Source organism: Xenopus tropicalis, chromosome 4 (genome assembly GCF_000004195.4).
Source record: "Xenopus tropicalis strain Nigerian chromosome 4, UCB_Xtro_10.0, whole genome shotgun sequence".
Classification (NCBI taxonomy): domain Eukaryota; kingdom Metazoa; phylum Chordata; class Amphibia; order Anura; family Pipidae; genus Xenopus; species Xenopus tropicalis.
Window position 1 is genome coordinate 122,081,614 of NC_030680.2, and position 14,905 is coordinate 122,096,518.

The window sequence follows — 14,905 nt, forward strand, 5'->3', positions numbered from 1 at the left end:
CCCTTTCTCCTTGTAGATTGTTAGCTCTTTTGGGCAGAGCTCTCTTCACCTCTTGTATCGGTTATTGATTGCTTTATATGTTACTCTGTATGTCCAATGTATGAAACCCACTTATTGTACAGTGCTGCGGAATATGTTGGCGCTTTATAAATAAATGTTAATAATAATAAATTGTGCCACATGTCATGGCCAGCTATCAGCTCCCTGCTCTTCTAAACAAAATCCAAGATGCTTTGCCACTGTGGAATGCACCATTGTGGATTTTTTTTTCACAGTGGTTTAATAATCAGGAAGAGGGAGGCTGAAGAGTTATCTTACTGGCACATCTAGGGTTAATATGCACATTACCCATACCCACATCTGGGGTGTGTTTTGGTAAAATGGGTGTGTTTGCTTATGTGCATGTCCACAAAGTGAACAAAAAAATATTCCCAGCTTGGTCATAATTCACGTTTGTGACACAGGATCTGGGAATGGTTCAATAAATCCTATATCACACATATTTGTATAATACTAATACTTGTGTTAGCATAATATAGTTTCAGCTGTGTTGCTATAATTAAAAGAGAAACCCACAGATATTTTTTATATAAATTGAAAATAAAAGCAGTATTTGTTTGTCCCTCTCTGCACTGCTCGTTCAGACTCTTGGAACAGTAAAGGAAAAGCCCTGCTTCTTGAGCATGTCATTAAAAATGGCAGAAATGTAGCCCCAGTCTATAGGTTGTGCTGCTTCTTTGGAAGCATAATGTTTGTTTGTGACACATTGCTGTAGTTACCAGGCCAAGCTGAACACAAACAATTGCCACAAACCAAGGGCCTGTGGCTGCTGGGTGCCAAGTATAGGTGGCATAAAGAAGAACAGTTTTATGACGGTGTGCCTCCCTTCCACACAGAATATACCAGTTATAATTACAAGATCTCACTACATTTACTTTAGTAAGCGCGCGCTTCTCCAGCGCCATCTCTCGGCAGCGCTCATTAGTACGCCATGACGTTTTAGAAAGGCGCCGGAAGTCTCCCTTTTCTCTTCCTGTTTAAGTGTGTAGTGTGCGCTCCGCGGGTGCCGGTGTTCGGTGTCCTGTTCGCACGATATAACCATGTCCTACGCCAACGAAGAGTTTGAAGTGAGTAGCGTTGGCCTTTTGGCCCTGATTGCTTTGGGGTGCGGTGCATTGCACTATAGCTAGAGACGTTGCTGTGGGATATGATAGTTAGGGTTATAGGACTTCAATCCCTTGTGTTAAAAGAACAATGCCATAGTAATAATATGCACGTTATCTTTATTTGAGATTTTGTAATATGGCAGATTAGTTCTGAGGCTTCATGTTTGGTGGCAAGGTGGGACTATAAAATAAAGACGTGTGTTAGTGCTGAATCCCCTCCCTGCTATATATTCACATTAACGAATACCGGTTTTGCCACCCTTGTTAACACTGTCAGTAAGCCTAGTAGCCAGGTCAGTAATATACTGGCCAGATAGCAACTGTGAGCCTACATAGTGGGTTCCTGCTGTACACATGTATATATCAGAGCAGTAACACTTGTCTGTACTGCCCAGCCAGTCTAATGTATCACAAGCTGGCCCTGACTGCTAGTTATGGCTCTGTCCAACAGTATAGTGGCTTGCAATCTAACATGGGGCAGACTAGCTCCTTTGGCTTTCCCACTATCCTAGTGTAACCCCTTTTTGGCTATAATTAGACAAACTACGGCTATGGACAGAGCATGGGGTACATTGGGACTCTCAAAGGAATGGGCCTTCGCTATGTGAAAGGAATTGGGATGAACGGTGTTGTTGTACTACAACTCCCACTGGTACTGTGTAGTTTGTTAGTTCAAATTTAGAAAATGGATGCCAGGAGCTCTTGCAATCAAACTGTTAACTCTCTATTGTCCAAGACAGATGTTATAAGCACAGGGCTCAATCAATACTCAGAGACATGTAGATATAACAGAACCCACTGAGGATAGTAAAGGAGGGTACCACCGGTTTATCCCACCTCTTGGTAGAGTCTGGGCAGGGTAAAGTACCTGTCAGCTTGGCACCACTTTGGAAGGCAGTCTGGATAGTGAAGTCAATCCCCAGGTTGATAACCTTTAACTCTTGTGGGTCCTATGGCTGGGCAGAGATCAGGGTTTATACTAACCTGTATCCTGTCACTAGTCCGTGGCCCTAAGCTAAGGCAATATTGCCTAGTGGAGGAAATACTCCCAGGGCTGTCTTCTAGTTGGGGGCTGAGCTGCCCTTACTATATAGATCTAACTGAGCTCACTCCTCCTAGAGGATGCTATCACAAGAACTGCTATTCTGTCTACACCTCGTTCACGGGGCCCTGTCCCCGACTTCTCCAGATAGGATGTTGGTATCTGGGGTGATAATGGCTGTGCTGGGGCCTGTTGCTGTGCCCAGGCTCAGTGGAGCTGTTGTTGGATGACAGACAGAGAGCCAAAGAGGAAGCCACACCTCCTTGCTAGACACTATATGAGGCTACAAGGGGTGTGGACAACCATATGGGCCAATAAAGGATAAGATATACCTGTAAAATGTTACAAAGGCTTCTGCCCAGGGATATGTGAAGAGGTAGGGATATCACTCCATAGGGCATTTAACCCTATGGGTCCCTACACTAGCTTATTTCAATTTGCTATTTGTGACATAACTTGCATCTGTAAAAGTGCTTCAGCCTAACACAGATCGGCCAATTTATACTATCATCTTGCTCCATACTAACATTTTTATTTCTTTACAGGGTTCTTATGATCCATACAATTACCAGGCAGATTATGATATGCATACTGGTAGGTACATTTTTTGCACCTAGATTTATACATTTACTCTTTTTTTTCTTATTAAATATAGTTTTTGTAATTCTATGTTGTCATGCTATTGCAGTGAAATAGTTTTTTTTTTTTTGTGATTACAGACATCAGGCTTATTTGCAAAGTGATTCAAAGTGCAAGATGCACTTTTTTTGACACAAATATCATGCAACTACCATGGTTTTTTTAATCTATGATGCATTGTTTATTTTCCCTTTAAATTCTATTTTCATCCACTGCACCCATTAGGATGCACGCCCCACAATTTGGAAGCAATTTACTATCTGGTTTGACAGATTTGGCTGCAAGCTACAGTGACCATTTGGGACGGACATTATTCCTTCACTTCTGGCACATTGGTACTGGCTTATAAAGCCAACCCACTAGGGGAGGAAACCTTTTGTAAAGAGTGTTAAAGTGATACTGACATGAAAAAAAAACTACTTTTCAAAATATTAATGTTCATAAAAAGTAATATGTCATGTTGATCCTTTTTTACAGATAGGTTTGCATCTGTTAATAATTGTCACTTGAAGTTCCTAAACCTGACTTTTTTGCTAACCTGACTGTCTCTTCTCAGTCTGTCGGTTAAAGATTCTAGGCCTACTGCTGCACAAATATGGCAGCCCCTTCATAAAAGAACATAGGGGATCAGATAGGTAATGTGAAAGCATTGCGAAAATACCTTTATGTCAAAAATTCGAAGCTCAGGCAAAGATAATGTTATGATATATTAAAACAGCTTAATTTCTGGTGTCAGTTTTTCTTTATTGTGTGCTTAATTTTGTGTCCAAACTAGCACTTGCACTGTAAATGAGCCCTAGTAAAGGAGAAGAAAAGACTAATAAAGTGTTAATCTCACGCTGCAGGCATACCTTCAGTTTTCTCAATAGTGCCCTTAAGTCTCCCCATTTTTCGCCTGTTCAGATAATCAGAAACCTCATAGAAAAAAAAAAAAAAACCAGCTGAGCTCTGTAAACAAAATTCCCATAATGCCATGCTCCTGCACCAAGACCACTGTACATGTGCAGTTTGTAAGACTATCTTAAGACTATGAGGAAGCTTCCTGACCTTTCTGATAAAGCTTACTTAGTTTTTACCTTTCCTTCTCCTTTAACGTTTACTGAATATCCAGATAAGGGTAGAAACACACAAAACAAATACATAAAGATCATGGTTAAGCTGTTTGTAGGAGATAAGTGCTGCAGAAGTTGCATTGATAAGATGCTAGTTTTTTTTTCCTGAATCTATGCCTCTGTTTGCAGGTGACCCTAAGCAAGACCTGGCTTATGAACGACAGTATGAACAGCAGACTTATCAAGTCATCCCTGAAGTAATTAAAAATTTCATTCAGTACTTCCACAAGACTGTGTCTGACCTTATTGACCAAAAAGTGTATGAGCTGCAGGCCAGCAGAGTGTCCAGCGATGTAATAGATCAGAAGGTTTATGAAATCCAGGACATCTATGAAAACAGGTGAATATTGTTGATTATCTGTCACCAATGATTTAAACACATTTGTAGCGAAATTTGAAACCTAAGAACTGCAAACCAGTCACCATACTCCTTTGAAGAGGAGAACACCAAGTTAGTTTGAAGTTGCTTTGTACAGTCAAAGGGTACACACTTACACCAGGCATCACACATTTGCCCCTGCAGTTATCTGCATTTCAAGTTTACTGACAGCATTTATAAAGATAGATACTTTGCATGTTACAGTCTTCTGCATAAGTAGCTCTTATATCAGTTTAACTGTGTTTTCATTTGCAATGTTACCTCAAGTTGAATACATTAATGTGTCTTTAAACATATGTTTTTATTCTTAATATCCAATTGAGCTTGGTGTTCTGTATAATTTAATAGGAAGCTATACTTTTGGTGAATTGCTAGATTTAGTTATCAGATGTCTTTCATGATCTTTATCCCCATTGAAATCTGCTGTACCTAAATCATAATTCATCATACAGCTGGACCAAACTCACAGAGCGATTTTTCAAGAATTCCCCTTGGCCTGAAGCAGAAGCCATTGCACCTCAAGTTGGAAATGGTGAGTAGTTTTCCCACAGTAGGTGTTTATGGTCCAGCATCAGTAGAGGTTGTGTATGTTAGGGTGCTCCACCTTAAAGGAGAACAATATGCTCTAAATGAAACAGATAATTTATATCCTAATAAGTGACCTTATCAGGATAAGAATACCCTTGCCAAATTGAATCTTATCAAATTGGCATATACTTATCAGTAAATATTTCCCTTTTTATGCTCACTCACTGACCACCTGACTAAAAAAAATAAATTGGGCATTTAATTGTAAAAGGAATTGTGAAAGTAAATGACATGGGTCTGGTCATTCATTGGCTGATGTACCATAGCATGTATGTGTCCTCCTGGTTTGTTTGTGAGCACAGTCCCTCTTACAAGCCTTGAGGGGTTGGCTTTTAGTACTTAAAATCACAGGGTTCATAACTGGTTTCTCCACTGGCATATATTGTGAGAACAATATATTTTTCATGAGAAGGCTATAAGGTGTCTCTAAATTATATTAGAGCTGTGAAGCATGTGCTGATTAAATGAACATTATATTTAAATCAATATGATTATATATTTTAGCACTTTCATTGTTAAAGTAAATTTAAAGGAAAACTATACCCCCACATAATATAGGTCTCTATAAAAAAAATATATATTGCATAAACAAGCTCAAATATAAAACCCTGCTTCATTTAAATAAACCATTTTCAGAAATATATACTTTTTTAGTAGTATGTGCTATTGGGTAGTTCTAAATAGAAAATTGCCATTTTAAGAACTAAATGCTGCCTCCAGGGATCATAGGATTCACAGTGGAAAAAAACAAGCAAAGGCACACATACATGCCAGGCCCCATCAGCAGAGGCCAGCACTCACAGGACTTCAAAATAATATCATCAGAAAAAATAAAGGTTTTACAAAAAGTATTTCAGCATGGTATATATATATATATCTAGATAAATAGATAGGTAAGATTATTTAATAGGTGACTTAAAGGAGAAGGAAAGTCCTGCTTTAGCAGTTATAGCTGAGATCACACATTCCTAAGGCGGGGGAGTATTCTGGTGGGAGGGGGGAGCAGGAGAGGGGAGAGAACCATGCAAACTCTGGCCCCTGGAATTAAGGCTGTTTCTGAGAGAGGAAGTCAGACACTGGAACGTTTGCAAAAAAAAGTGCTTATGGCTGTATTTACATAGACCTTTCTGATAAAGCTTACTTAGTTTTTATTTCACCTTCTACTTTTACATTAAATAAACTATCTGTTGGTATAGGGGGTATAGTTTTCCTTTCAGTGCAATTACCCTACCCTTACTGGACTGTGTTAAGGTAAATATAACATCTTTTTTCTTTCAGATGCAGTGTTCCTGATTTTATATAAAGAATTATATTACAGGCACATTTACGCCAAAGTCAGTGTGAGTATCATTGTGAAAAGTAGTGCTGATTGAGTCCTTTTATAGCTTTATAATGTATTGCTATCCTGATTGAAAAGGTACAGCAATTATTGGATTATTTACAGAGGCCTCTGTAAAGGGGAATTCCATCCAAATACTGAATGTAAAAGTCTTTACAGTGAAAGAAAATGCTATTATCACCTTTTCAATATACATCAATTTAAAAGTTTGATTATTTTAAAGTGTATATGTAATTGTATCTGCCATGTATGTACTGCTTGTCCTAATTTACGCCTACCGTTGAAAGTGTATAGTACAATTCCCTTTAGCCAAGTACTAATTCCTACAATGCCTTGCATGTTTTGTATTTAATAGTTCTGTAAGAAAGGACCTATTATAGCAAGGCATTGTGACAGATATACACAAGTTTGCAACAGTGGGTAAAGTTTCCCTAATTAGATGGCAGGGCAGTGAAATAAACAAATCCGAATAACATGTCCTGCTTTATTTGGTCTCTACGGTGGCCTCCGCTTCATAAGATGCCTACATAATTCAGTGTTGTGAAACCATACCAAAAAATGAGGGAGAGAGCATACAATTGTGCAAAATGTATGTTGTAAATGTATGTAAATGTACTTGCTATTAAAACAGAGTCTGTTTTCTGGACTCCACAAACAATGTAGCAGAAGACAGCTGCTTCAAAGACCTAAAGGAGAACTGCAATTTTTTAAGCTTTAGAACCAGACACACACAAGGGATACAGATACTGTTCAGTTGGTTATGTTTAAAAATACTGTATCTTTTAAACCACTGAACATTTTTAATCAATTTATCCTTAAAAGTTATAGTTACATTTTGTTTTATTGTGCAAAAAACTGTTTGGAAAAATTCCCCTTGACTGAGAATTGTAAAATGTTCCCTGTTTGAGTAGTATCTAGATTATTAGAATGTTTTGTGATAGATAGGCAATACAGCAGACAGAACTGTGAACCTGTAGCTACAAAATGGCATTCATTTTTGAAAAATAAAAAGCAAATCTACAGTAGAACAAGCAGGAATGAATTTAGTTAGTTTGCCAACGTAACCCTTCGCAAGAGAATGGATTGTTAAGGTATCTTATAAATGTTAAAGTGCTTCTAGTTATATTTAGTTTATATCTTGCAGTTTATTATTTGACCTTCACATCATTCTTTCTGACTGTCTACACTAATAATAATAAGCATATTTATTACTTCAGGGTGGTCCAACACTGGAGCAGCGTTTTGAATCCTATTACAATTACTGCAACCTCTTCAACTACATACTCAGTAAGTGTACAGGAATGTATGCAGTGCGGCGATTGTTGCTTATTGGGAAACTGTGTGGGAGGGAGTCTGCAAGATTGTGAGTGGAACTTAACAGAGAAGCAGGGTAAAATTTGTGTATTCCTATCACAGATGCTGATGGACCTGCTCCTTTAGAACTTCCAAACCAATGGCTGTGGGACATTATAGATGAATTTATTTACCAGGTCTGTATTTTCCTCCTTGTATGTCTAATTTGGAACATCCAGGTGACCATGCTGTACTTGTGTTCTGTGACCTAGAGAGTCTGTATTAAAATATGATTTTTTTTCTAAGCACCTTTTTCTTTTTTTCTTATTCATTCTCTCAGTTCCAGTCATTCAGTCAATATCGTTGTAAAACAGCCAAAAAATCAGAGGAGGAGATTGAATTCCTGCGCTCCAACCCCAAGATCTGGAATGTCCACAGTGTACTAAATGTTCTACACTCATTGGTTGATAAGTCCAACATCAACCGCCAGCTGGAGGTCTATACCAGTGGAGGTAAGAAAAGGGGCCCTGTTTGGTTCAAAGGATGAAGCAACCTATGGGGCCTGTTAGATGGCCTAAAATATAGTGTATAGACGCTAACCAAGACAGTGGTGTTAATGGGCAAACTGTAGTTTTAAGCCCTTTTTTGGACTGCTGAGTTTTCCTCCTGGTACATCTCCCATGTAGATCTAATTTATTCAGCCTGTGTCTAATGGTAGACTTCAATGGCTTTGACTTCAGCAGTGGTAAAAGCTATCTGTAAGTGCCGTGATTACATTTTGATTGATACCCAACTGTTTGGTGATCTTTTTAAATCCCTTGCCAGAACTGTTTAAGCCACTACAGAAATCACCATTCCTGTTTGAAAGGTTAAAACCTATTCCATTAAAGCTTCGCTTCTGAGATTTTTAGCAATTATGCATGTCAGTGGTTCTGTGTAATTGATAAACAAAAAGACTCAAGGTATTTGCACAAAGTATGTTTCTGATTAGTTCTTTGTTTGCAGGGGACCCTGAAAGTGTGGCTGGGGAATATGGGCGACACTCTCTTTACAAGATGTTGGGTTACTTCAGCCTTGTTGGTCTCCTGCGTCTCCACTCCCTGCTAGGGGATTATTACCAAGCCATCAAGGTGCTGGAGAATATTGAGCTTAACAAAAAGGTAATATACCCAAATACACTCCTATTTGAGCCTTTAAGTGGAGTTTCCTCCTGTAGGTTTGTGACCCTGCAGTTCTTTTCTGTTTATTCCTTCTTTGACAGAGCATGTATTCACGTGTGCCTGAGTGCCAGGTCACTACATATTACTATGTAGGCTTTGCTTACCTCATGATGAGGAGATATCAGGATGCCATCCGTGTGTTTGCCAACATTCTGCTGTATATTCAGAGGACGAAGAGTATGTTTCAAAGGACCACATACAAGTATGAGATGGTAGGTCCTTTTTATTGCTCATGTACATGCTGGCTGTCTCTTCTCACCTGTAAAACTAATTTAATGATCATATCTGTTTTTTTTCCCCTGCACACCAAAAAATATATATAAATATTTGTTACTCTTGAGGCACAGTATCTATATTGCCTTAAATTGGCAACTAAACTAAGGCCAAAGACAAATGTGAATTTATTTTATGGTGAACTTCCCTTTAAATTATTACTAGTGTCCTTTATATACAACAACATTTTTTTTTAAAAATGCTTCAACCCCTGCCCCAGTGTAGTTTGCCCTTTGCTAGGGTTATTATGAAAAAGTAAAGTATCCTCTTTCCCGTAGCTGAATGCATCTGGTTGCATATCAAGTCTTACTTTTCTTGCCCTTTTCAGTTTTTTGCCCACTAGATACCAGTTAACTTATCTTCTGTTGGTGCAGATTAACAAGCAGAATGAGCAGATGCATGGTCTTCTAGCCATCGCCCTCACCATGTACCCCATGAGAATTGACGAGAGCATCCACACTCAGCTAAGAGAGAAATATGGGGATAAGATGCTTCGCATGCAGAAAGGGTGAGTAATGAAGAGTAACATGATAAAACTTGCTAAAAAGGCTCATAGAGCGGATGGGTTAAACTGCTTCTACCTATAGGTTGACCGACTTTTTTTTCCTTTACAGAGATGCCCAGATCTATGAGGAGCTTTTCAATTATGCTTGCCCCAAATTCCTGTCCCCAGTGGTCCCCAATTATGACAACGTTCATCCCAACTACCACAAGGAGCCCTACCTGCAGCAACTTAAGGTGTTCCTTGATGAGGTGCAGCAGCAAGCCCAGCTTTCCACAATAAGAAGGTAAGTCTGCCTCTTTACACCTTACAAGAGACACTGTTGGCTTACATTAAGATTTCATTGTATGCCTATTACTCTCTATTGTGTTTTAGTTTTCTGAAACTCTATACAACCATGCCTGTAGCCAAACTGGCTGGATTCTTGGATCTCCCAGAACAAGAGTTCCGTATTCAGTTACTGGTTTTCAAACACAAAATGAAGAACTTGGTTTGGACCAGTGGTATTTCTGCCCTCGAAGGAGAATTCCAGTCTGCCTCAGAAGTAGACTTCTACATAGATAAGGTGACAGATAACTTTTCCTCCTTCCAGCTAGGACCTTTAAAGCCATTAATTAAGAATTCAAGGACTAACATGTTTTCATCTAACCAGGCTCTAATCTAACCAGTTCTGGTAGAGCCTTGTGTGTGCACCACTGCCTACCTTCTAGACCAGGGGTGGGCAAACTTTTTGGCTCAGGGGCCACATTCACTTACAGCCAGGCCGGGCCAGCGTTATGCCAAGGGCTGCCATCAGAAATCACGGGGCCTCACAGCTCCACTCCCCAGCATCCTGCAGCTTCCCACCCCAGCATCCTCCAACTCCACCCCCAGCATCCTCCATCACCCCCCCCCCCCCAGGGACCTGCGGATCCTTGCAGCTGCTTTAGCATCCTCCGACTTCTGTCCTCACCCTAGACCAGGGCCGAAACGTTGATGTAATTTTATGAAGCAATAAATTGGATTGAATATAAGTGGAGTGTGCATCTGGAGAAAAAAATATGTATAGATATACACACACTCTTTTGTTCTGCAGCCTTCTTAACTATATTGTCTTCTATATTCAGGATATGATACACATTGCAGATACTAAAGTTGCTAGGCGGTATGGAGACTTCTTCATACGACAGATTCACAAGTTTGAGGAGGTAAGAGGACTACAGTATTCCATGGGAAGTAATTATGCTGTGTTTCACTTTAGCGTCCCATAAAGAAACAATGTGTCCATATCCTTGTACTGTTGTCATATAAAACCTTTGTCTCGGTTTGTTTATAGTGGGTAGTAATGATCTATAGTTATTTGCTAGTTACCGTAACAGGGCACTATGTATTCTATGAATTCTGGGTATTATGCATACATACATTCAGAAAGACAATAGTGACATTGATCGTAGTCTTGGATGATAATTTGGAGTTATATGTTTCAGATTAAATCCATGTCAATGTAATGTTGTTCTTGGCAGATGCAGCATTATCTTAACTGCTTTTGGCCATTGTCATGTCTGCGACTGTGTTCAAGAGTGAAAGCAGTGTAGAGTAAAGGGCATCCAGAACCTTTGATATGGTACTGACATGCTTTTCCTTTTTATCCACAGCTGAACAAGACCCTAAAGAAAATGAGCCAGAAACCTTAACATGACTCAACTATTTATAGATACAGTTTGTCAAACCTTAAATCTGTGGAACATACACAGAAAAGGACTTCAACAACTTTTAATAAAATACCTTCAATTCTCTATTCTGTTATCTCTTCTTAAATAAGATGTCTCGCCTAATAAAGTTTGTAAAGGTATATGATTATATAGTGGAATAATGATGGCAATTTAGCAATGTAACAAACCAACAAATATAGTAAACGAGAATCCCAACTGGGGTTATTTACATAGCATTTTTCTCCTAAGGGATTCGATGAGCTTGACAGCAGTTATGTATGCCTGAAAGTAAAACAGTCTGTAGCATTATATCCCATGTCAAAGGCTGATCAGTTGAATTAAGGGCCAACTATTAGGAAGAATATCCTAAGTCTGCTCATAGAAAAAAGCAGGAACTCTATTCTCGCAGGTCTTCAGAAGCAGAAAAAGATTGAAAAGAAGAAAAGTACAAATCACTAGAGGTCTGTGCAAACCTCTCCCTAAAGGAGATGATGATAAATGTCAATGCATTTAGGTCATCAGGGAGGGTCATAGTGTCATTGCAATGTCTGAAGTGGCTTCTACCTTTATGCTAGTATCTCAGCACAGTAACATTTGCAAAAGATGAAACACCACAAAAAAACATTCATTAAGGCAATTATGAAGGAACATTTTGGACATGGCCTTAAGTAAAATGATCAGATTGGACAGATAAACATTTCTTGGTTTTGCTATAACAAAAAACTAAAGTTGAAAGGATTAACTTGGTGCCCATGCCTACTACTTTCTTGTCACTGGTGAGACCTATACTTAGATGTTGATTTTAGTACTGAAGGTCTACAGAAAGATATTAAAGGGCTTCTGTCCCTGGAAAATATAAATGAGTTCCTCCAACAGAATCCTGCATTAAAATCCATTTTTTAAAAGAGCAAACAGATTTTTTTTTAAATTTTAATTTTGAGATTTCACATGGGGCTAGCCATATTCTTAGTTTCCCAGGTGGCCATAGCCATGTGACTTGGCTCTTATAAACTTCAGTCACACTTTACTGCTGCGCTGCAAGTTGGAGTGATATCTCCCCTCTCCCTTACTTCCCCAGCAGCCGATCAGCAGAACAAAGAAGGTACCAAGCCGTTCCCTGACACCTGCAATTGATAAAAATGTCCCACCTAGTAATACATATGGGAATAGCACTCAATAGTAAAAATCTGAGTCTGGCTCAGCTAAGAACAACATTTTAACCCTTTCCCTGCCAACAACGTACGGCGTACGTTGTTGCAGGGAAAGAGCTTATCTGCCAACAACGTGCGCCGTACGTTGTTTGGCAGATAAGCATTCTCTCTGCAGAAGCGGCATGTGCCGCTTCGGCAGAGAGCTTTTAAGCATGACAGCCCCCTGGGCAACGAGCCAGGGGGGCTGTCAGGCCGGCCCTGCAACGCGATCGTCGCAGGGCCCCCCCCCCCCAAGCAGCAGACGCATCGCGTCTGCTGCTCTTACCTGCCGGCTCCCTTCTGCTTCCTGCTTCCTCTCACGCCCACGCGTGTTCACGCGAGATGGAGGACAGGACTGCAGCACCAGGACCAGGCAAGCTTCAGGACAGGTAAGGGTGATTATTCTTTGCATTTATACACATTTATACACACTTATACACACTTACATACATTTACACACACATACAGCATACAATTTTGCATTTATTTTTTTTTTTGTTTTTTTTTTTTTGTTTTGCACACATATACACCTATATAGACTTTTATACACCTATACACACTAATATACACACTTACACACTGTCACACAACTTTTACACATGTACACACATGTATACACAAATATTTTTTATTTATTTATTTTTTTAATTTTTTTTTTACCACTTTGTTTTTAGTTTCTTTTTCTTAAAAACTGTTTATTATGACAGCGTGACTATTGGATCAGATATTCTGACCACTAATTACACTGTTGTGTGACTTATTTTGTTGTTTCACTAATTTGCACAATTTTTGTGGTTTTATTGCATTTTTATACCTGTATTAGTATTCCTGATCTGTTTTTAGCGTAGCTTTGCCAGGTGTAACTTTGGTGTAGAAAAATAACTTTACCTATTTTGAATTCCTCAGAATGTGTACTTTCCAAAAATATATGGTTTCCTGGGGGTCTCTGTATAGTTTGGGGGTTTTACGACACATAATGCGTTGACAGGGGGCTCTGTGTGCAAAAGCTGAGTTGGCAGGCGAGAAATGCATGTGCGCTATTTTCATTTTGGGGTCAGTGAATACCACAGACTTTGGTATATCTATGCATATTGGGCATCAAACTGTTCAGTAGACCATAGGTGTTCCTATTTGGGGTGACTTGCCTTTGTACGCAAAAAATTGTGTGAGATAAATGCGGCAAACTGCAACATTTTTAGGCGATTTTCTGAAATGTCATAAAAACCAATAAGTGTAGGAAAGCTTTGCAGATTGGTACTTTGGTGTAGAAAGGACTCTTTACCCTTGTTGGATATATCAGAATGTGTACTTTCCAAAACTATATGGTTTCCTGGGGGTCTCTGTATAGTTTGGGGGTGTTACAGCAGATAATATGCTGAGAGGGGGCTCTTATGCAAAAGCTGAGTTGGCAGGCAAGAAATCCATATGCGCTATTTTCATTTTGGGGTCAGTACACACCACAGACTTTGGTATATCTATGCATATTGGGCATCAAACTGTTCAGTAGACCTCTGGTGTTCCTATTGGGGGTGATTTGCCATTGTACTCAAGATATTGTGTGAGATAAATGTGGCAAACTGCAACATTTTTAGGCGATTTTCTGAAATGTCATAAAAACCACTAACTTTAGAAAAGCTTTGCGGCTTGGTACTTTGGTGTAGAAAGGACTCTTTACCCATGTTGGATTTGTCAGAATGTGTAATTTCCAAAAATATATGGTTTTCTGGGTTTTTCTGTATAGTTTGGGGGTGTTACTGCACATAATACACTGACAGGGGGCTCTGTGTGCAAAAGCTGGGTTGGCAGGCGAGAAATCCATATACGCTATTTTCATTTTTGGGTCAGTACATACCACAGACTTTGGTATATCTATGCATATTGGGCATCAAACTGTTCAGTAGACCTCTGGTGTTCCTATTGGGGGTGATTTGCCATTGTACGCAAGATATTGTGTGAGATAAATGCGGCAAACTGCAACATTTTTAGGCGATTTTCTGAAATATCATAAAAACCACTAACTTTAGAAAAGCTTTGCGGCTTGGTACTTTGGTGTAGAAAGGACTCTTTACCCATGTTGGATTTGTCAGAATGTGTAATTTCCAAAAATATATGGTTTTCTGGGTTTTTCTGTATAGTTTGGGGGTGTTACTGCACATAATACACTGACAGGGGGCTCTGTGTGCAAAAGCTGAGCTGGCAGGCGAGAAATCCATATACTCTATTTTCATTTTGGGGTCAGTACTTACCACAGACTTTGGTATATCTATGCATATTGGGCATCAAACTGTTCAGTAGACCTCTGGTGTTCCTATTGGGGGTGATTTGCCATTGTACGCAAGATATTGTGAGATAAATGCGGCAAACTGCAACATTTTTAGGCGATTTTCTGAAATATCACAAAAATCAGCAAACTTAGGAAACCTTTGCGGCTTGGTACTTTGGAGTAGAAAGACATGGGTACCCATTATAGA

The 14,905-nt window shown here is 39.3% G+C and overlaps 1 protein-coding gene across 1 annotated transcript; it reads left to right on the plus strand.

Annotated features, from left to right (window-relative positions):
- The first annotated feature begins 1,043 nt into the window (after positions 1 to 1,043).
- Positions 1,044 to 11,384, plus strand: eif3l (eukaryotic translation initiation factor 3 subunit L). Its single transcript, NM_203649.1, is given in 15 exon segments — positions 1,044 to 1,127; positions 2,754 to 2,802; positions 4,089 to 4,299; positions 4,791 to 4,870; positions 6,205 to 6,266; positions 7,483 to 7,552; positions 7,682 to 7,755; positions 7,899 to 8,070; positions 8,564 to 8,718; positions 8,820 to 8,990; positions 9,426 to 9,559; positions 9,666 to 9,839; positions 9,929 to 10,118; positions 10,660 to 10,740; positions 11,188 to 11,384. Coding segments are annotated over 15 exon segments (1,689 nt in total). The 5' UTR covers positions 1,044 to 1,100; the 3' UTR covers positions 11,227 to 11,384.
- The last annotated feature ends 3,521 nt before the right edge of the window (positions 11,385 to 14,905 follow it).